General features: G+C 41.6%; 1 protein-coding gene across 1 annotated transcript; it reads right to left on the bottom strand.

Annotated features, from left to right (window-relative positions):
• Positions 1–4785: 4785 nt before the first annotated feature.
• On the bottom strand, positions 4786–16636 carry LOC136456310 (uncharacterized). The gene is made up of 21 exons (XM_066456126.1): positions 16314–16636; positions 16113–16194; positions 15416–15455; positions 15075–15323; positions 14547–14646; positions 14391–14465; positions 14086–14184; positions 13824–13940; positions 13612–13727; positions 13415–13514; positions 12356–12714; positions 11080–11410; positions 10242–10438; positions 9826–10044; positions 9238–9424; positions 7866–8113; positions 7595–7687; positions 7416–7517; positions 6838–7216; positions 6016–6153; positions 4786–5822 (listed from the first exon to the last, which is right to left on the bottom strand). Exons 1-21 carry the CDS (start codon positions 16443–16445, stop codon positions 5058–5060), a joined length of 4128 nt encoding a protein of 1375 aa, XP_066312223.1. The 5' UTR covers positions 16446–16636; the 3' UTR covers positions 4786–5057.
• Positions 16637–22429: the final 5793 nt, after the last annotated feature.

Below are 22429 nucleotides of genomic sequence, written 5' to 3' on the forward strand. Positions count from 1 at the left end.
GACCATAAGAGGCTGCCAGGGAAAGCAAAACTTGAATTGTGGTCAATCGGGCAATCGGTGAATAAGTATCAAAGAAATCATCACCTTCCTTTTGAGTATAACCTTTGGCCACAAGCCTTGCCTTGTACCTCTCAATAGTACCATCAGGCCTAAGTTTTTTCTTGAACACCCATTTGCAACCTATAGGCTTGCACCCATAGGGACGATCAACTATTTCCCAAGTTCCATTAGACATAACAGAATCCATCTCACTCCGTACTGCTTTCTTCCATAAGTTAGCATCAGGAGAGGAATATGCCTCTTCAATGGTCGTTGGTGTGTCATCCACAAGATACACAATATAGTCATCACCAAAAGACTTTGCAGTCCTCTGTCTCTTGCTTTTCCTGGTGACTATAGTGTCATCCTCCTTAGGATTTTGCAGATAGGGTTCCTCAATTTGTTCTATCGGAATAAATTTTTTATGCTCATGGGAAATTATAAATTCATGACCAGTTGTGCTAGGTGCATTTTTCATGAGAAACTCATTCTCAAAAAATGTAGCATCTCTAGATTCCATGATTGTATCAACAGCCATCTCAGGAACACTAGAGTTTATAATTAAAAATCTATAACCCACGCTGTGAATAACATAACCAAGAAAGACACCATCAACAGTCTTTGGTCCAAGCTTTCACTTTTTATTTATTGGCACATTCACCTTTGCCAAACAACCCCAAGTTCGCAGGTAAGAGAGATTTAATCTCTTCTTCTCCCATTCCTCGAATGGTGTTTCTTTATTTTTTGTGGGCACTCTATTTAGGACATGACATGCTGTCAATATAGCCTCACCCTACCATTCCTTACATAGTTCCGCAGTCTCCAATATGGCATTAACCAAATCAGTTAGAGTGCGGTTCTTTCTCTCTACAATCCCATTGGACTGTGGTGAGTATGGTGGCGTCCTCTCATGAATAATTCCATGCACCGCGCAAAACTCAGAAAATTCATTTGAGAAATATTCTCCTCCACGATCGAACCGCAAACGCTTGATTTTCTTCTCAAGTTGATTTTCTACCTCAGCTTTATAGACTTTAAAATAATGCAACGCTTCATCTTTAGTTTTTAATAAATACACGTAGCAAAATCTAGTGCAATCATCTATAAATGTCATGAAGTATCGTCTACCGCCTTTAGTCAATTCGTCATTCATTTCGCATAAATCAGAATGAATGAGTTCTAATGGTGCCAAGTTCCTCGCCTCAGCAGCCTTGTGAGGCTTGCGCGGTTGCTTTGATTGCACACACACCTGGCACTTAGAATCTTTGACTAAGTTAAATTTTGAGATTAAATTCAGATTTACAAGCCGCGTGAGACAGCCAAAATTAATATGACAAAATCGTGAATGCCATATATTCGACTCATCCGAAACAATAACATTGTTCACTACTTTATTACACACATCATCAAGCAAAGATAAGTGAAACAAGCCTCCGCAATCATAACCTTTTTCCGACAAATGTTCCATGTCTCGACACAACATATTTATTGGACTCAAGCACAATTTTAAAGCCATCGCGACACATCTGAGAAGCACTAACAAGATTCTTCTTGATGGAGGGGACATGCTGCACGTTCTTTAATAGCACCGTCTTTTCCGAAGTAAACTTCAGAACGACCGTACCAGCACCAAGTACACGCGCATGCGAACCGTTTCCCATCAGCAAGGCTCCACTCCTGCCAGCCTGATAGGAAATAAACAAAGAAACATCAGCACACACATGAATATTAGCACCACTGTCCATCCACCACTCAGGTGAAAGACAAACTAAAAGAACAAAGGGTAAAGAATTACCATACCCAGATGTTCCTCCTCCAGTCTCGCTAATGACCACATTTGCTGATTTCTTTTCTTGCTTGTAATTGCGGTCTAGGCATGCACTTGCCCAATGCTCATCACTCCCACAAACAAAGCATCCTCCACCTTTCTTGTTGTTTTTCTTCTTAAACTGTGCGGTCTGCTTAGGCTTTGCATTGTTGTTCTCTTGCATGTTCTTCTTCTTTTTATTACGAGATGCAAATGAGTTTTTATTCTGCACCATATTGGCAGCGGAAGACTCGACTTCTTTTTCCATGGTTGTCTTTTGCTCTCGCCCTCTCCTCAACATCAAGAGATCCAATAAACTCAGCCACGCTAAACTCTTGTCTTTTATGTTTTAGAGAAATAGCAAAATCCTTCCAAGAAGGTGGCAGCTTAGCGATTATACCGCCGGTCACAAACTTATCGGGCAACAGACACGGAAAATGTTCTAGTTCCTTCGCTAGCGCCTGTATCTCATGAGCCTGTTCAACCACAGAACGGTTTTCAACCATTTTATAGTCATACAGCTGCTCCATAAGGTACAGCTCACTGCCAGCATCAGAAACCCCAAACTTTGCCTCAAGAGCATCCCATAACTCTTTGCCTAATGTACAAGATATGTAGTTTTTCTCATACTTAGGATGAAGTGCACTAATCACGGCGCCTCGAAACAGGTTATCGGCAGCCAAGAACTTTTGCTCCTCCTCAGGAGTAAACTGTTCAGGCTTCCCCTGTGCGGCGTGATAGCAGTTCATCGCAGTCAACCACAATACCATCTTTGTACGTCATATCATGAAATTCTTGCCATCAAAATTATTCGGCTTCAAAGCGGCAGCAAATTCACTGACAGAAAATTGCCTATTATTAGGTTTTGGGATTGTTAGAAATTTAGGCATTTTCATTATCAGTTTAATTCAGAAATATAACATCAGCAGGTTTGTGACAGCATATATGTGCATGTGTATATTTCTTATGAACGCTACAGCATGCATAGATGGCATACTGGTTGATACAGTAAGAATACAAAATACAATAATCATAGAGATTAGACTGTACCCATGGGAGGGTCCCATGCCGAGGGCATCGGAGGCTCCATTCGCATTAGACATAGTGCGTTGCTCGAAGTCGCGGACCACAGTCGATGCAGGAAGATGTTCGCAGTGCAGTCCCACGAACGGATCACCAGGAAGAAGACGCCTTGACGTTCCAGGGAGAGAACGGATCCAAGAGCGATCTTCAGGAAGAAGATGAACGAGCGGTCGCTGATCGCTCCCCAAAAACCTAATCACCGCTCACCCCGTGCAGGATTCTCAGGCGGACGAGGGTTCCGGAGGCACCTGCTCTCCCGCGACTCCGTGCGCGCAGAGGTACGGGATGGGGAAGTCAGAAGGCCGGTAACTGACGCAGTCAGTTCGCCTCCACCATCAAGGAGCGAAACTGTCATGATAATGTGGATTTAAGTGGACAAAAGACTGGCCACGCTCGCCCGCCTGCCACGGCCCGGCCGGCGGCGGCGGCGCGCGCGCGTGTGGCACGTCTTTATTTTTTTCTCAGCTTCTCAATTTAGATGAATAATTTTCAACCATATAAGCTGAGTCAGCGTTCAGTCAAAATCCCGTATGATATTAAACCATACAACACTTAATATTACGCACCATAGAATTTTATTTAATTATTAAATATTATATGGGCCAAGCCCATATTATATCAACAATCTTAGTATCTAATGTAATAACACGATGTACTAAACCCACTTTCTCTTCTTCCTTCTACTTAAATGATATGCAGTGCTCTTGCAAAGTTTAAAAAAAATACAGATGGACATCAACAGCTCTCGTCTTTGCACGAGTGGCGATTAGCGAAGGGCTTGCTCGCTTGGTTGCTCATATACCCAGCAGCCCGTTGAGCCGCCTCTTCATTTGATCTACGCTCGGGCCCCTCCGAATAGTCGCCGACCACCGCGTCCCTCCCCGTGAGCCTCTGGACGATCGACTTGAAGCTATACCTGTCCGCCTCCACGTGCACCGTCTCGATGATCTTCACCGTGGCCTGCCTCGCTTCGCCCCCTCTCGTCGACATGGAACCAAACCTCAGAACACACGGTTTCTTTTCACGTCGAGGAGAGCAATCAACGCCAGACGCAAAAGCCCGAGCGGCGATCTGCGTCTTCTTATAGCCGGTCAGGAGTTCGGTCGCAGGTGAGAAAAGATCATCAGCCGATATCGTCTAAAAAACTCGAGCCGGATGAGACGTGCAGTCACGAAACCCTCCGTGAACTGGAGTTGCTTGACGGTCGCACGAGCGGCGACCGTACGGTGGTAGATACGTGACAGCTGACCGGAGAGTGAAGAGGTAGGACAGGGAAGCTGCACGGCTGCTGTTGCGCCACATATATTTCCTCATGTCAAAGTTTGCAATACCGGCCCGTCCGGCCGAGGGGCTGCCGTCCTATTGGCTAGTCAGAATAGTTGTCACTTTGCTGTTGCCTACTTGGCTTTTGACACGCCTCGACCAATGAGATTGACCGATGGAGGGCTAACCAACGGGCGACTGCCCGGACCGTGGTATTTGCTGACCGGGCCGACATGGAGCCTTCGGTATGCACAGATTCTCAGGCTGTGTTTAGTCGTAGGAATTTGGATTTGGGGTTACTGTAGCACGTTCGTTTGTATTTGGTAAATAGTATTCAAACATGGACTAATTAGGCTCAAAACGTTCGTCTCGCAATTTCCCACCAAACTGTGCAATTAGTTTTTCTTTTCGTCTACATTTAATGCTCCATGCACAGGCCGCAAACATTCGATGTGACAGGTACTGTAGCAACTTTTTAAAAATTGAGGTGGAACTAAACAAGGGCTCGAGTTAGATGACCCAGCAAGGCATTTTGCAAATCTCAGCACTTACGTTAAATCGGCAAAGGACGAATCAGTCGTGCAAGAAGGATATCGGTGATGCAGCTCGGTTAACTCATCAAGCAAAAATTGAACTGTGGCCCTATCGATTGGTCACAAACAACATAAGCTATGCCCACACAATGACACAAATGGTAGCACGTTCTCACGAGACGCAGACAGCAGATGTACAAGGCTTGCCTGGCGTCTACGAAATCTGAATACCATGGACAACAAATACCTATACCAGTATTGGGGGAAAATTAGTGGAACGAACGCACCAGCATACAAAAAATTGGCACACTGCTAAAAGAATCAGAAATGTTTTATACACCAGAAACACTGGGTGGAGGTGGCAACGATGCCTCTGTTGAAGATGGCTTATCCGTCAACTCGGGTGCCTCGGTTGAGGGGGCAGAGACGGTAACTTCACTGGGAGTAACAGCAGGTGCATCCGAGCTACTGGTATCAGCCGCAGGAGCAGGAGCAGCCGGAGCCGGAGCCGGAGCATCAGGGCTGCCTGCTGCATCTGAAACTGCAGCTGCTGTGGCTTCCTCGTTGACTGGATCTGCTGTGGCTTCCTCATTGCCAGGTGCTGCTTTAGCTTCCTCACTGCTGGGAGCCGCTGTACCTTCTGCAGCTGGGGGAGCTGCAGAGCCTTCTGAAGTCGCGGCAGCTGCATCAGCCACTGTAGCATCTGATGGCTTTGCCTCGTCGCTGCCCTGTGATGGAGTAACTTGATTCATGGGGACTCCTTGTGCCCCAGGAGCACCTTGAGCCATGGGAGCACCTTGAACCATCGGAGCACCTATAGGCCCATTAGAGGCCTTTGCTGCATTAGGGAGGCCAGGTTTTGCTCCGGCCTTTTTAATCACGATTGGAGGTGCAGAGAGGGGAGGCATCCCAGGAGGAAGTATTTCAATGGGAGGCTTTTTCTCAGTTTCCCCCAAGCTTGTGAGCTTTGGATCCTCAAGAGAAGCCAAGAATGCTGCGGCCGCATCGGTTTTTACAGTTGGTGTGTGATCCAGTTCCTTCTGTAGCATCTTGTTCCATGTTATAACCAAGTTCCTTAATGATGGACGACCATGGGCCTAGAGAGTTTATTAGGCTAGTGAGCATGATAATTTCAGCCAAATAAAAAAAAAGTGGATAATACAATAACAGCAATGGAAGTATGGAAGAAAATGGAAGGACAAAAAAATGTGTTATTCCACAAAACCATAATGGTTTGCAGCTCATTAAGTAGGATTGAGCATGAGAGAATTCAATTAAACCAGAACTTACTTGAGCATGTAAAACAGCCTCAGCCAACATTCCGGTGTCCTGCCATGCTTTCTCCATTAGGGCATTATCTCCCAGAACTGCAGCAGCAAATGCTGCTTCGCGTCCATGGCCAGCTGTTATCAAATTGCTTACCAAACCCTGGGCAAGTACACTGGCGTTAGTGGTTATTCCTATGAATTTGTGGCAATTCAGAGAACAATGTATTGCATTTCCAACAGGTGAAGTTAGACTTAGACATAGTCCCCATGAGATTCTAAGCATGTGCTTGGGCCCATGTTCCCTCATATACATGGGTATGAGCATGTCAGTGTCTCCCAGCATTGCAATATCAAAAGAAAAGGCACAATCCAACACCAAAACAGAAAAGGCAACATACACACTTGAGCATGAATTGTGTCATGCTATATCCCATAAAGCTGCACAAGAAAAGCTCTCAACTATATAATAACATTTTTCTACTCCCTCCATCTGAAAAAGAATACAATTCTAGCATAGTACCGAGTCAAACCATCTTGAATTTGACCAAATTTATACAAAAAAAAGATAAATATTTATGACATCAAATTTCTCATGGAATAATTTTCATAATACACTTATCTGGTGTCACGAATATTGATTTTTTTTCTACAAACTTGATCAAACTTTAGATAGTTTGACTAAGGACAGAACTAGAATTGCATCATTCTTGGGACAGAGGTAGTACCAGGCATTGGTGCTGTTATGAATGAAAATTAGAACTTTTTAATCACCAATACTCATCATGGATAAGAATCTCAAGTTTTCAATGTAAATTATTAGCTATAAATTTGTGGTCAAACATACCGACAATCTAGTAAGCTCCCCATGGTTTGCAAGACGGAGTGCCAGGCCTCGCAGCATCTGTCCATGGAGGGCACCCTTTACAGAAGCTGCAGCTGCTAATCTCTTCAAAACTTCACGAGCAATGTCAGATTGCCCAGTGGCATCTGCTGCATCAATAAGGTCAAAAAACTCCTTGACAAATTTCACTATTCCCTGCACGGCATCTGCAAGACTTTCCTGCTTAGCTTGCTTAGCTACCGCCAAATTAAGAATCTGTGTAACGTCAGTGGCATCAGTGGCAGAAGTTTCTTGTCCCACATCTCGGCTATTGCTCATTGTCAATAGACAAGCAAGTGCTCTTTTCAGGTCACTGCTCTGCATTGCAAGGTCAAACTCCAGCCTGCAGGGTATCATAACGAATTCAAATAAAGAAAAAAATCAGAATATGTCCACCAATAATTCTTGATATCCTACTTTGAGAGTTCAGTTAACTCAAAGACATTACTTTGAGAGTGAAGTTAACTCGAAACATGTCCAGATGTACTAGCATGTTACGTCATATAAAACACAGCTCAAATAGGCAAAAGCAAAGGTCTTACCTCTTAGATATTCCAGGCAAATGAAGAGCTTCAGTGGCATAGCCCATACCCAGCATAAACTGAGCCAGGTCATCGTGATGCTCTCGGCCAAGTCTCGTTGCCCTGCATAATGGGTATATATGTTATTCTTCTTCTCAGGTTTCCTAAACAGAGAAAGAGGCAATGCTCCACAAACATACCATTTCACAGCACTAACAGGGTCCCCATATGCTGCAAGGCAACGGCATCTTATACCAGGATGGCTGAGTGACAAGGCATGTGCACACATATACCTGCAAGGTACATGGAATATTTCATAGTTACATCCAGGTAAGCATATCAAAGAGTAACAAAAGGTAACAATGTAAGTTGTTTGAACAAAATTTAATTCCACAGCATTTCATTGTGCATTAAGGAACTGCTCTTGCTCTTTTAATAAAGAAATGAGATGCTCAGGAGAGTATATGTTACCTGTCAACAAGCCAGAGAACTCCATCTCTTACACCAACCACAACAAGAGGTCCAATAGGTCTCTTCTGTTCAGGAGGGAAGCGAGTTACTGCAACAGACACCCCACCTCCAGCAACAGCAACTTCAGCATATCTTCTGTCATCCAGTTCTTTCTGAAACACTGAATCATCTCCATCGAACTTGGATTGCTTTGGCACTATAAATGGTGGTATCGATGGAGAGTGCTGAAAGGAGGCTAAACGAACAACCTGGAATAAAAGTGAAGGTTGTAAGAACAATAAAATATGTCAATATGTACATCATTCAATATATTAACAGACTGCCATTTTTAAAAATAACAAAACATTGAAAAAAAATTACCAGGCTGTTTGAAACTGCAGCTCATTAAAAAAGAATGCATTGCCACATTAACTAAATGTATCCTGAAGAGATAGATTACTACTCAAGTTAAAAATGCCAGGTTACACCTGGTCCTGATTTTTCAAGATAGCTTTGGTTCACAGAAGATTTTACAATAAATTGTGGCCATGGAGAACTTTGATCTGTTCCATTTGTAAGGATTAGAAATACTTGAAACAAAATATTAATTTTTCAGCTCGGCATTGGGCAAATATTGGCACCTCAGCATAAAATAATTTTGTTTCTCAAACAAACTGCATTGGGCAAATATTGGCACCTCAGCATAAATAATTTTGTTTCTCAAACAAACTCAGATACATAGCCACAAAATATTGAACAATACTCCCACCGTTTCAAGATGTAGATCATTTTAGTTTTGTCCTAACTCAAGCTTCTCTAACTTTGACCAAGTTTATAGAAAAATGCACGTATATATACAACATCAAATTAGTTTCACTAAATCCACCAATCAAATATATCTTGATATTGCATTTATTTGGTATTCTAGATGTTGATATATTTTCTAGAACCTTTGTCGAAGTTAGAGAAGTTTGAATTATGACAAAACTAGAGGGAATAAGCATTGCTCCATACATTTTGTCTAATGATAAGGAGTGTGAAATTCTTTTTTATATTTAACATAGAACTTCAAAAGTGTATGTTGCATTTTACAAGGCTCGATATCTTTGTTAATTAACTGATCACTAAGGTGAAAGATTGGTGCTTCAGAAACAAAGTTAATGATGTGGATCATATTGAGCTTTTTTGTTGATAAGTGTGAAAGTCCAAAACACCAAAAAGAAAAGAATCATGTATAAAGAAGTTGCAAATACAGGAAAGTACATATTGATTATGTCCGCTCAGAATTTCTTACTATACACTAACTTCAAGTAACACTTATGAGAACAGAAGACAGCATATGAATAAAGAAGAAAATGGGCACTAAAAGCATCCATCATACTGAATGTCATACCTGCAACATTGGTGGCCTCAATGATACTTTTTCACTCACAGTAACCTGGGGAGCTTCAACAGTGATAAGAGCCAAATCTCCATGCTCTTCAACTGCCCGACTCTGAGCTTCTCTTGCTTTCATTTCTTCTTTTCTCCTTTTTGTTTCAATGTCAATAGCTGCCACTCCAGCATCAACAAAGACACACCTGGGAAATATTGTTTACAAGATCAAGGAACAGAAGTTGAAACCATTGTTCGCTTGACACAACCTAGACTACACGTTCCACTTATATGCAACTATAATCCTGAAATAAGAAAATCTCGAAGAATCAAATAAACTGCATGCTCAATAGCTTGGTACTATCATTTTCGGTACCACTGAACGCAATCCAAATTATAAAATGTCCCTAAAAATGAAATTATTTGCTAAGCTGCCTATAGGCTGCTACAATTTTAATCATAGAAGCAATCATAAGCTCAAGACCTTCATATGGCATTATCCATTTCTATATACAAGCTAGAATCATAAGCATAGCAATATTGAAATATCTTATTTCAAGGGCAAAAGGTGAACATTATTGAAGTATGAAGAAGATTAAAATCTTACTCAATTGTTGTTGGTGTAGCCACAAATAACTGCCTTCTATGCCAAACAGCACCAGTTGCAAAGGGAATTGAGACATCTCCAAGGTACCTAAATTGGGGCCGCAAGGAAGAAATTACTATATACTGCTGATAAGCAAATGCACAATACTCAACAGTTTGGTCCCACACGGTCCACTCAGGTTGTGCAAGCAGGCCGCTTACAGGCTGATAGGTCTCCCAGCTGCACCAATTTAAAATGCAATGTTTAGTCTCACAAAGATGTTAGCTGTTTAGATCATTGTACAAGGAAGCAAAGTGAACTTTACAGGTACATCAGAACAATGTATCAGCCAAGAAATAACTATCCAGACACTGCAGGAATCAGGAAGCAACAAGATCTAGCATAAAATGTCAAAAGAACAATACTTAAATGTATACCTGTACAGTTGGAAATTTTGTGGAGGCCCTTCCTTAGAGGAAAATGGATCATCAGATGCAAAAGATGATCCACTTCCACCAAAACCTGATAAGGGCATCGATTGAACAGTTGATATAGCTGTTGCTGTCAAAGGACTGATTCTACGAGATGTGCGGTATGTGACGCCAAGTAAAGCACCACCATGCAGTCCAATAACCTGAAATATCACAGTCATTAAACTAGACAGAAGAGTTTCTGCTGCTGAATTTGTGCCAATGGACAGAAAGTTAAGGGTTTCTATTTCACTGGTCAAACAAAGATGTACTCAGAAAGTCAGAAGTGAAAGAAAGAAACTCAACCTAGCAAACACCCATGTCAGTATCACTGCTAATGTTCAATGCAACTACAGCACGGTATGATCATATGAAAGCACAACTAGTTTCCAACGACACCAGCATGATGAGACAAGGAAAGTGTAACGATAAAATAAGATTCAATATAAAGAATTGTCAGTGTGTTATCACATTGTCCACAAACAGGAACTTTTATGCAATTGAGCAAGCATAAAAAAGTTCAGCCAATGGTTTAAATCAGTCGCACATCATCTAACTCACAAATGTTAAAAACCGCGTTAATTAGAAGAAAACATGTTACTATGAAATGCAATTTAACTTCTTTAAGCTGAAATTTTTCCATCACATGCTACCACTGCAGCATGTTTTGGACACAATATTAGGGTATCTACAAAAGGTAAGTTCAGATCTCCAGCAAACTATGAATAAAGAGAAATTTGGAATTGAAGACTGATTAGTGCTACAAAAGAAATAAAAAAAGGGGGAATGAGCGATGATTACTGACCGGTTCACTACGACCATCAATCGATCTCTGCAAAACATGTGCTGTTCCATCATCTAATAAGATACGCACTTGCACTGTGGCGGCAGAAGCAGCACTAGCTGCTGCAGCTGCTGCTTGAGCTGCAGCAGCTGCTGCTTCTTTTGCCTTTTTAGAAGAACCACCTTTAACAACAAGTGGCATTCTTGGGGCCAAAGCACTCTCTACTAAAGCATATCTGTCTCGACAGGTGTCCCAGGCAAAAAGCTTCCCTGTGCCTGAATCAACAGCTGACCAATCACTTGCTTTGTATACAGCAAAAGAAGGGATATCTGACCATACAATTGCAACATACCTGAAATGAATGTATAACACTATCATTAGAAAATTCATTTTAAATCTGGAGAGCAGCGAAAATGTCTACAGGTATGCAGGCAATGGGATATTGGAGAACTGAACCAGACAACAAACCATACAAACAGGTTTTTCCAGTTTTTGGCCTGTTAGATAACAAAAGGGTGGGGGTTGGGGCGGGAGTTGACTACGTGTTGACAAGTTTTTCATGATTTGATCACAAGACCATAACAAGCAGTAAATAAAAAAAAATAAAGTATTCAACAAAACCAGGACCACAGGTGTGTTCTAGGGCCTAAACCAATTTCTTTCAGGAAACAGGCTTCAAATCAATTTTTTAGGATGAAACCGGTGGAAACCAGAACTCAGAAATTTTCCAACAGCGCTACAGTAAATGCAAAGCAGATTAAAGCATTAAGCATAAGCAGCACTGACTTGGAAGGTGACAGATTGCACCCAAAACAACACAGCTTAAGCCAATTACTACCTTGTATTACTGGAAAATAATGTGGTTGGTGAATAATGCAACAATAACAAGACGAAGAGCCGAAAACTAGTTCAAATTCAGCTAGGGATAATGTGTAGTGTAGCTACCACAGGCTGGTTGAAAATTTGAAGTAGGTAAACAAAGTACAAAATTGCTAATCCATACTGTATTGTAGTAAAGTTCAGCTTCCTCCAACCAGAAATATAAGTCCATCTAGGTTTCTTCTAAGTCAAACTTTCCTACCTTTGACTACCAATAACTAAAATTTATATAGACAGACAACACAAGATTGGCATTGCTAGATTCATTATGAGAAATACTTCTTGATGTATAACTCTACCGATTTAAAATAATATACTTTTACAGATACATTCCTAGTCAAAGTATCATATTGGAGACTGTTTCGATGTTGTAATGGACTTATACTTGTGATCGGAGGACGTAGACCATATCACTTACTTCCCAGAACTGCTAACGGAAAGGACCGAATAGGAATCGTGGGGAGCAGGAGTGCTGATATGCTTCTTGGTCTGCTTTACTATCAACTGTTCTATTGAATCATTCCTTGATCTTCCTGCATCAGATGCAACACCAGCATTCCCAAGGGATGGATTCGCTGTGTTTGACAATTGGAAATTCAGTAACTTAAGTTCTCTTTCCACTATGTAAACAGCAGAATGTTCCTTGTTGCCTGTTGGTGTTGGTAAAGGAGCAATAGCTGGAAGTGCTCTTGGATCAAACTCGCTTAATATGATACCAATATTAGTTCCAGTAGCAACAAGATGTGGCTGCAAGGGGTGTGCCACCATGCAGTAAACCTATAATATAGCCACAAAATTTAATCTATAGTTAGCAACACACTTGAGGAAAATGCATCACAGCATTTGCAAACTAAAGAGTACTGAGATTTTTTTGCGGGGAGGGGGGGGGGGGGGGGGGGGGGCACCTCTGTTTCATGTACTAAATTGCATGTTTCGAATACAGTTATTCTACTCAGGAAACAAGCTTCAATTTGAAGAATATAGATCAAACAGAGATTATAAAAAGTGTTATATCACTCCAGTCTCTTGAATGAGAGCTGACCTAAATAAACATGGGTATAGGCAGTTCATTACTTTGCTAAAAGTTAACATCCTGGTATTCATGATTCTGAAGGTTTATCCACAACTAATCAAGCCATGGAAGATTCAGCTATCACTAACAACTGTCGATGAAATTGTAGGTGTAGGGTACTGGAATAAGAACCATTGGAACAGTACATGTCAGTTCCATTTTCTTTTTTTTATTAGGTAATGATAATGATATTTGAGATGTCCCAATGTGTGCATGTCCCATCAAGACTCACAGTATCAATGGTGAGATTTTTTCTTTGCAAGGCACAGCATGCAATCTATTCCAACTATTGCAAACAACGAAAAAAAATCATCAAACTATGAAGGCCCCTAGCAAACACCCATGTCACCGCTGAGATGAAAAAAATTAGTACACTCCGTTCAAGGAATAAGAACAGAAGAATACCCTCAGTTTCTTATGCTGTGCAAGAACCTGTGGAGGAACTAGTGATGACAGTTCGCAGAGCGGTCTTGTTAAAGCAGAATAAGTTGGGTGCTCTATGGCCCTGTAATAATAGAGCGTAGAACAGTGCAATAAGCTATGGTTAGCATCCTTAGAGAAAAATCTCCAACTAATGTCTCTGGAGCCGCAGAAATACATACCAAATATGGGAGTCCTTGACACAAGTTAGAATATCAAGGTTTGGTGCACGGGGATGACACCACGATGCAACACTATGACAAGCAAGTTTAGGAACTGGTTTAATGCGCCTTATTTCCTGAGCAGCAAACAGTAAATACAATACTTTAAGCTCTATTTAAAACAATTAAAATAATAAATAATACAACTTCATGCAAATATTTAATATAAGTACCTTGAAAGTAACAGTATCCCATATGGCTAAAGTTTTATCAGCCCCTATTGTAATGAGCTGTGGAGCACTCCCCATCACCCTTGAAAGTTCAACTGCAACTACACCTCCATCATGGGCCTTGAGAAAATATCCCCAAAAAACAGTATTAACCAACCCGCATGCTAAGTAAAGTTTTTAACGAGTTATTTACAAATGTTCTGCACAATTTTATTTTATTTCTTACACATAAATAATCAGTGATCGAAAGTCAGTAACTCAGTACCTTCATACTAATTTTAGGCACAAGCTCACGTGAGTCGTGGATATGATCAGCACTCCATAATATCAGCAGGCCATCGCTGCCACCAGAAACTAAATGTACCTGAAGGGAATGCATTGTTAATTGGAAGATATAACAGTAATATCCGCAGAAATGAAATCGGAAGAATTAACAACAAATAATTGCTAAAAAATGAAACATGCAAATAGAAAATCACAACATATGAACACAACAGAAAGAACATAATTCTAACCACCAAAATGAAACAACCAGAGTCAAAGACAAGACATATTTGTGCAAAATTTTACCTCACCAGCTGCAGACATGTACGTCATTAAGCAAGCTATTGCTCCTTTATGTCCACCTGTATACCTCCGCACAAGCTGCAAGGATCAAAAGACTCAGTTTAAACTTGCAGTACGCCAGTAATGAAGAAAAGGGGGGTAGGTTAGAGTATGTTTAACCTTCCATGTCAACATCGAAAGAACCCTGATGACGCCATCAGTTGACCCAAAGGCAACAAGAGGAGCATCGCTAGCAGATGACCTAGAGAGGAACTCCATACTGCAGAAAAAGCATAGGGTTTTAAATTATCACACAACAGATGAATGTTGAGCGAATACAACACATGCTGTTTGTGTCAAAAGAGTACACTGGTTACTCTGCATTCTATAATACATAAAACAAAGGCATGGTGTGAAGTAGGCAAGTAGCCTATAAGCCTTAAGCGATGTGCAATGTAGGTTAAACTCTTAGCATCTGAAAATATGTAACAGTTTTGCTCCTGAATCAACTACCCAAAATGAGCATTGTTAGAGAAAATCAACCTGGTATACATAATCCAATTAGGCCCATCTAAATGCCAACAACAACAACAACAAAGCCTTTAAGCCCCAAACAAGTTGGGGTAGGCTAGAGTTGAAACCCATCTAAATGCCATGAACAAAGATTTGTACCCATAAACTTAAGTAATTAGAGAAAAGTAACCATACCAAAGGAGTGACCTATTGTCAAGCTCCTGTTTAGGAACATCGCGGCCCCGCATAGTCACCAAATCCAAAAATATGACTTTGTTCTCACAACAAATGACAACAAAGTGCCTTCCTCGTGTTGAGGGTGCAGGTGCACTGAATGTGGAAGATTGCTGATTGACTGCAGTTGGGGCCTCAGCAGCAGCAGAGCAATTGCGCCAATGTTGCCAAAAGCGAACATCATCATCATAAAAGGAAACCTGCTTTACACTTGGGGAAGAACAGTAGGCCCATCGGAAGTCAGGTGAAGGTACTACGCACATGATCATCATAATTAAGGGACAAAAAACTCAAATCGATACCTTCCCCCTCGAATAGCCTCGGTGGGCTTTCCTTTTGAATCTGCACAAACATTGAAAATGAGTAAAGCGACAAGCACATATTGCATCCACTGATCTGGCTTGAAAAAAGATACTAAACAAAACAATAAATCCCATGGATATTGGAAGTGAAGGGGACAGCAAAAATGTGAAGTCAGGAATGACAAAAATAACAGTACAGCTAGCTTCAACAAGGATCAAGATTTAGGCTACATTTAGCCATTTAGGATAGGGTGTTGGCATGTTGCAGATAAGTAAGTTTTGCAAATGACATTTGAAACACAAACTTTAGTGGTGATATCAAACCAATACTTAATACGCTAGTAATGAAGTACAAATTGAATGTAATCATATCCTATAGCAATGAAGTATTTTGCGGTGTTGTTCCTTCTAGATATGAGTATATGAGAATAAGAATTTTCATTGATACAGTGTACTATGGGATTACATTACTACAGGAAATCAAGCAACGTACCATAGCTCTACAAGGACAGAGAAATGGCATTTCAGCACTCAGACAAATTCAAGTTGTGCCAAATAGTAAAACGCCCATTTCAACAAATGAACAACCATATGTCACAATTCAACAGTGTGAACAGCATTACCACTATGCACAACAACCACATGCCATGCCCAAACCACCAATAATAAACGAGAGATGAACTACTGCGCCACATACCATCTCCCTCAGCGAGTTTCTCAAGCTTCGCTCCAACCAAGCGACGCTCATCAACGCCACCTGCCTTCAGCTCATAGATCACCTAATGGATTACAAAAGCACGGTGAGATCAAATGGAGCCCAAACAAAGCTTCGAAGCCGCCTCTGTATCGCGAGATCAAATTAGCAGATAGATAGAGAGTCCCTAGAAGCAAATGGTACCTGGCGGTGCTCCCAGTCCCAGACGGAGACGCGGTCGTTGGCGTCGGCGGTGACGAGCCAGGGGTGAGTGGGGTGGAGCTGGATCTTCACGACCTTGTCGCTCGTCGGCCGGAACGCCCGCAGGCGGAGCATCTCACCGCGGCCGCCGCGTGCTGCGGCGGGGTTGTCGCGGGCGAGAGGCGGGCGGGGGCCGGAGCAGAGATCTGGAGTCTGGAGATCTGGGGATGAGCAGAGAGGGTCAGTGATGTTGTGCAGGGCTCGCGGGTGGTGGCAGGTCGGGGAGATCTGAGTCGGAACCTGCAACGGTGATGAGAAAGGAGGCGAAGGAAGAGAGGAGCAAGATGAGCTGGACGAATGGGCTAAGTTGCCGTAGTAGGCCTGTTTTCGACGGCCATGATGAACATGAGTTAGTTGAAATATATGGCCTTGTTCGCAAAAGAAAATATGGGCCTAAATGTTAATAGGCCTCTTCCTTTTGAAGGCTTCACTTTTTGGACCAAAGCTTCCCATTGGGCTCTGGATCCAAATGAATCGCCTTCCGCAATTCGGTGTTGGGCCCAAAAGAAAGGCATGCAAATAAAAAGGAAAATTTTCATTTTGCCTCCCTCATCTATCGCGAAAGTCAACTTTTTCTCTCTCAACTCTAAATTTACCTAGTGAATATATGATATTGTATGCTTTAGAACAAAGTTTTTGCTGTAACTTTAGATCTATATTTTTCTATAATTAATTCATAGTTGTAGTTTGTCTAGTCCAATTATGGTGAAATTTTTATGGTGGATTAATCATTGCATGCTTGAGATGTAGAAAAAAATTCTGCTCGTTGGATCATATATGACTGACTTATAAATTTATCAATTGATTTATCTAGGTTTATCTAGATAAAACTATAACTCAGTCATAGATGATCCAATGAGCATGAAAATTTTGCGGCATCTCGAGCATTCAATGATTAGCCTACCGTAAAAATTTCACCATAATTGGACAACATAAACTGTAGCTATGAATTAATTACATAAAAGCTTAGATCTAAAGCTATAGCAAAAACTTTATACTAAAACATACCATATCATATGTTTACTATGCAGATCTACTCATGTGGAGTCCAACAAAAAATCATACCCATTGGATCATGTATGACTAAGTTATAGGTTTAATTTCATCTAAAAACTATTTAACAAACATAAACCTAGATAAATCTATAAATCAATCATATGTGATCCAATGAGCATAAATTTTTTACTATAGCTAAAGCATGTAATGATTAGCCCACCATAAAAAAATCACCACAATTAAACTAGAGAAACCGTAGCTATGAATTAATTACAAAAAATATAGATCTAAAGTTACAACAAAAATTTTGTACTAAAGCATAGTATATTATATGTTCATTGTGTAGATATAATCATATGGAGTCCAATAATTTTCTATTTTATTATGATTTTTGTATGATTTACTATGATTTTTCAAAGATTCAATCAAAATAAACATAAAAGAAAAAAGAAAAACACCAAGGAAAGCAGTCATAGAGGTCAAGTGATCGGTTTTGAGAGATGAGGGAGGAACTATTTTTGGTTTTAGAGTTGAGGGAGGCAAAATGGACTTTTTACAATAAAAATGGATGAAGTTGTGCTCTTTTTTTGGCTGAAATCTTATTCAATTTAGAATAATGCCAACCATGTGTTTATGTTTTGGTGAAGAAACATGTATTGATGCTAGAACGTGCCGTCACAGGAGCAGGTCCTCATACATTCGCAAAGGATTTATTGCAGCGCCTCTCTAGTCAAGTCATGATGGTTTTAGCTTTCTATATATGTATTCTGATCATCTCGATAAGAGAAACATAATAGTGAAATATACTCCATCCGTTCTAAATTATATAGCATTTTAGCTTTTAATAGATATGTTGTTTTTACTATGTATTTAGCATAATATATATATCAATACATAGCAAAATCTATATCTTTAAAAAAGTCAAAACATCTTATAATTTAGAATGGACGGAGTAATTTGCAATTTGAAGAAATACCAGAACCAACATTTTTGGAAAATAGGCTATGCCTATTCACCAAGAAAACCTAGGATTGGCTACTTTTTGGCGTGAACAACATGCCTCACGTGCTAAAGAATTTATGCATTATATCTAACTTCCTCCAATAAAAAATATAAGCCCATTATGACATCCACAGCGACCGGCTTCTTGTGTGACACTTTGATTTGCAACATGGATAAAAATTCATTTTAAACAAATGAGCTATTCACATTTAATGCTATGGTTGCACTTAAATTAGATTAATAATCAATAGTATATCTAGTCTTACTGATTACCTAGGAATGCATCGAACCCCACAAATGCAATGGTAGCCTCAAGTGATGACAACAATGATAGCCGATGTATTCCACCATGCTCGGATTGGTGCTTTGTAGGACCTTTGTTGAGCCTCCCTAGCCCCCTTCTCATCCCATTTCGTAACTAATTAAGTAGCATCTCAAAGTAAGGGTGTGTTTGGTTGGACGGATATAGATGAGAGATGACAATCCATAGATGGATGGTGTTTGGTTTGATGGATTGGCTTAAAATGAATATCCACTGCACGCAAAGGCGGATATGGGCCTAGGGCAACTAGGCCCGTGGCTCTAGGCGGCCCAAAAATCCCTAGTACACACACTATTTTGGCCCAAGTTGAAATTGCCCTAGTCATGGCCCAGTTCAGTTTCCCAGCCCAGTAGACTCCATCCGCTGTAGGTGCGCTTCTCTCTGTCTCTCCCGTGCTATGAGTCGCATCGCCTCTCATCCCAGCGTTTTTCTCTTCTCTCTTGTCCCTCAAAACCGTAGGGGAGGTCTGTTGGCGTCCAAATCACCGGAGGGTGTGGCCAAATTGGTAGAAGCAGAAGCAAATCGGCAGCACGCACAACAAATCGAGGTGGTAGCTCTAGGCAGGAGAGGAGAGGCAAGAGGGGAAGGGCAGTGCCGCGGTGAGCAAGAAGCCTCTCTTACGCGGCAAGGTGTGGCGGTGGCTAGTGGCAGGCGGTGCTTGACAGCCAGCAGGGTCACATCGACCTGCTGCTTGCTGCACTGATGCTGCTACTAAGGTAGTTCCAAATTTTGAATCCCCAAATCACCATCGTTCATTCTTTAATCGTTTGTGTTTTTGTGGCTACAACAGCATATATAGGAGATTGTTTTCTTGTTTTATACCAATTTTTGTAGACTTGAACAATGAAGAGGAAAGGCATTGAAATTATTTGTCCTCCTGCTTCTACCCCTATTGTATAACCATGTTGAGCAAGCCAACCTCCTGTAGTTTAATCAGAAGTAGTAGAACCAGATATACAGTACGATTAGAAGCAGTAGAGGAACACAAGTATTAGAAACAAGAGTCGATATAATAATGTGCAAAACGATCCTCATATTATTCTTAATGATGGTGATATTATTGTTGATGTCTTGCTCTTGTGAGCTATTCATATGTGGGTTGGGTTAAGTTTTTTTTGCTCTTAGATGGTGGCCCTAGGCGTCAAGAGTCACCTGCTCCGCCGCTGACTACACGGAATATTGCTATTAGATGTTGGATACAACGGTCACAGAAAAACTAGTGATGAACTTATCCATATTTTTAATCTTTATCGTTGGTGAATAAATTAAGAATTATTAGTATGTTATATCATTAATCAATAATTATGATGACAAGATTAGTTTTGGTAAGTGCTAATATGTTGATTAGTGCATGTTTTGTGTGCTAGTAGTGCTAATTAACATATTTTATTTCAATTAGTGTTAATGTATATTTATTAGTGTATAGTTAGTTGTTATTATTTTTAAATAATAGATATAATTAGTCAACTATTCTCATCACATCCACTCTCATCCATGTAATCAAAGAGAAAAATGGCTCGCTCTATCCATCCAACTAAACATGCAGTATGGATAAACCCATCCCGAGATCCATAGATGGTCATATCACATCCAACTTTACCCTAAAACTAAATGCACCCTAAGTAAACTTGAGTAGCTTGATCCATGATTCTTTATCTAGGAAAACCTTAGGAAACTCATCTCTACCCAAAAAATCATTTATTTTTTTCTATCTTTATTCTTAGATGAACTTGATCCTTGATTAGTATATTAAGTTATAGGGCATTGGAGCGCATGGCTGGGGATATTTGCGAAATAGTTATCCTTATTGTTACTCATTTTGACAAATAACATGGATTAATTTCAGACTTCCAGTAGTAGCTCTTCTTTGTCTATAATGGAGCGAGAGATGTTTGTCCTAAGTTCACTTATGATATCTGCAGTGAATAGTCATTTCTAAAAACTAATTGCTACTACTACGACCAAAGCAGCAGAAATAAACTAAATGTCTAGCCTCGACTACACACCTCTATCTATTATCACAAGAACCTCATAAAAGATCCTAAGCAAGATATATCTACGATGTCGAGCTAGGGAGAGTTCTAGTTGGCAAGGTCACACAAAACTATGCAACTAATCAAGCAAGCAAACTGAGGCTCCTACACATACCAGTGAGCAACAAGCACAAAGCACAAGCTACACTAGCACTACTCACCTAGTTACACTACACAAGCTAACAAGCTAAGCTACTTATCTACACAAGCTAACTAGCATAAGAGCAACCACGCTAGCACGATATACAAACACGTAAAATATAAACAAACAGCGGTAGCGGCTATCGCTATGCAGCAAAGACCGCCGATCACGCTGGATATGTGCATTATGCCATTACCCTAAACAGGAATCATCATCACGGGTATAGAGATACCGTTGCCAACGTTGAGTATTATTAACTATGCGATGGCGAGTGGTGACCCAAAGTTCACGTGACCATCATCTGCTTTGGAGTGTCACGGACATTGATGAATATATGTGCCGCGGCTACGATCCGATCACTATCTTATCGATCCAGCCCATGCATCGCGCGTCTTGCGCGCTCTATTAGGGGGCATACCCATGTAGCGACTAGCCAGTGAGTGTTGCATCTATAAATAAATAATCATTCCTAGCCGTCCGATCCTTTCTTCCTGCGCTGGATGCCCGCCACGCTCCCATGTGGCCGCTGCGCCCGCCTGCTTCCTTCGCTGGCCTTATCCTTTCCCCATACCCACCGATGGCCTTATCCCTTCCCTAGACCCACCGATGCCCACCAAAAAATCCCTGCCGCAGCGAGAGGCGCTAGGCGCGTCCACCCCCGCGCGCTGTAGGCGAATGGCCCAGCGCCACTCTCTAGTTGTGCGACTATCGGTGTTTTGGAACCGGGGGTCCCTCAACCGGCGAGTGAATTTGTGCTGCGTGCTCCTTATTCCGGATGGTGATGCAAAGAGACACAAGGTTTATACTGGTTCAGGCAGTGAGTGCCCTACGTCCAGTCTTAGAGGGTGTTCTTGTATTCCTTACACCGGGGTGCTTATGGCAGGGGGTTACAAGCTAGGCGAGAGAGGGAGTTCGTCCCAAGTCTCTGCGGAGAGAAATGCAGGTTATAGGGTGAGGCACATTGCCCATGTGGGTTGTTTCTCTTCCTGCCCGTTGCCTAGAAATGGTACCGGCTACCTCATTTTATAACCACAAGGAGGAAGCCAGAAGTACATGAGAAGCTACTATTTACTGACGTATTCTGCTCCTTGGAGCAGCGCGGTGTCGTGGGAGTTCCCGTCGGTGTCTAGTCGGTATGGTCTCCAAGGCCGGCGACATGCTGTGCTCTTGTACATTTGCTGACTTGGCGAAGTGCCGAGGCCTGGTGGCTGCTGTAGTCGGTTGTGCCGAGACCCACTGTGCTGAGGCCGAGACCCGCTGTGCTGAGGCCTGCTGTGCCGAGGCCTTGGCAGGTGGCAATGCGGGTCTTGGCGGCCGTCGTCATAGTTGATTTAGGCGGAACAGTGCGGAACGTGCGTCTACAGGATACGGTACCCTGTATTGTTAGTAAGGGATGGTAAAAAGGCGATTTGACCGTTGTCCCGTCGCTCCTGTCGCGGCGCACTACCGATCGTGGCTTATGTAGTGGGTGCAGCTGGGCGCATTAATTGGATGCGACAGCCTGCTAGAGCGACTTTTGAGGCGGAGGCGGTGAGGTTGTGGGACGAGCCCAGCCTCGGGCGAG

Source organism: Miscanthus floridulus, chromosome 6, assembly GCF_019320115.1.
Source record: "Miscanthus floridulus cultivar M001 chromosome 6, ASM1932011v1, whole genome shotgun sequence".
Taxonomy (NCBI): domain Eukaryota; kingdom Viridiplantae; phylum Streptophyta; class Magnoliopsida; order Poales; family Poaceae; genus Miscanthus; species Miscanthus floridulus.

Excerpts from the sequence above, each read along its gene's own strand:
- LOC136456310 (XM_066456126.1), bottom strand. The coding sequence starts at position 16,445 with ATGCTCCGCCTGCGGGCGTTCCGGCCGACGAGCGACAAGGTCGTGAAG. Across the intron at positions 16,195-16,313 it reads GGGACTGGGAGCACCGCCAG|GTGATCTATGAGCTGAAGGC; the intron begins GTACCATTTGCT and ends GTAATCCATTAG. Across the intron at positions 13,728-13,823 it reads GGGATACTGTTACTTTCAAG|GAAATAAGGCGCATTAAACC; the intron begins GTACTTATATTA and ends TTTGCTGCTCAG.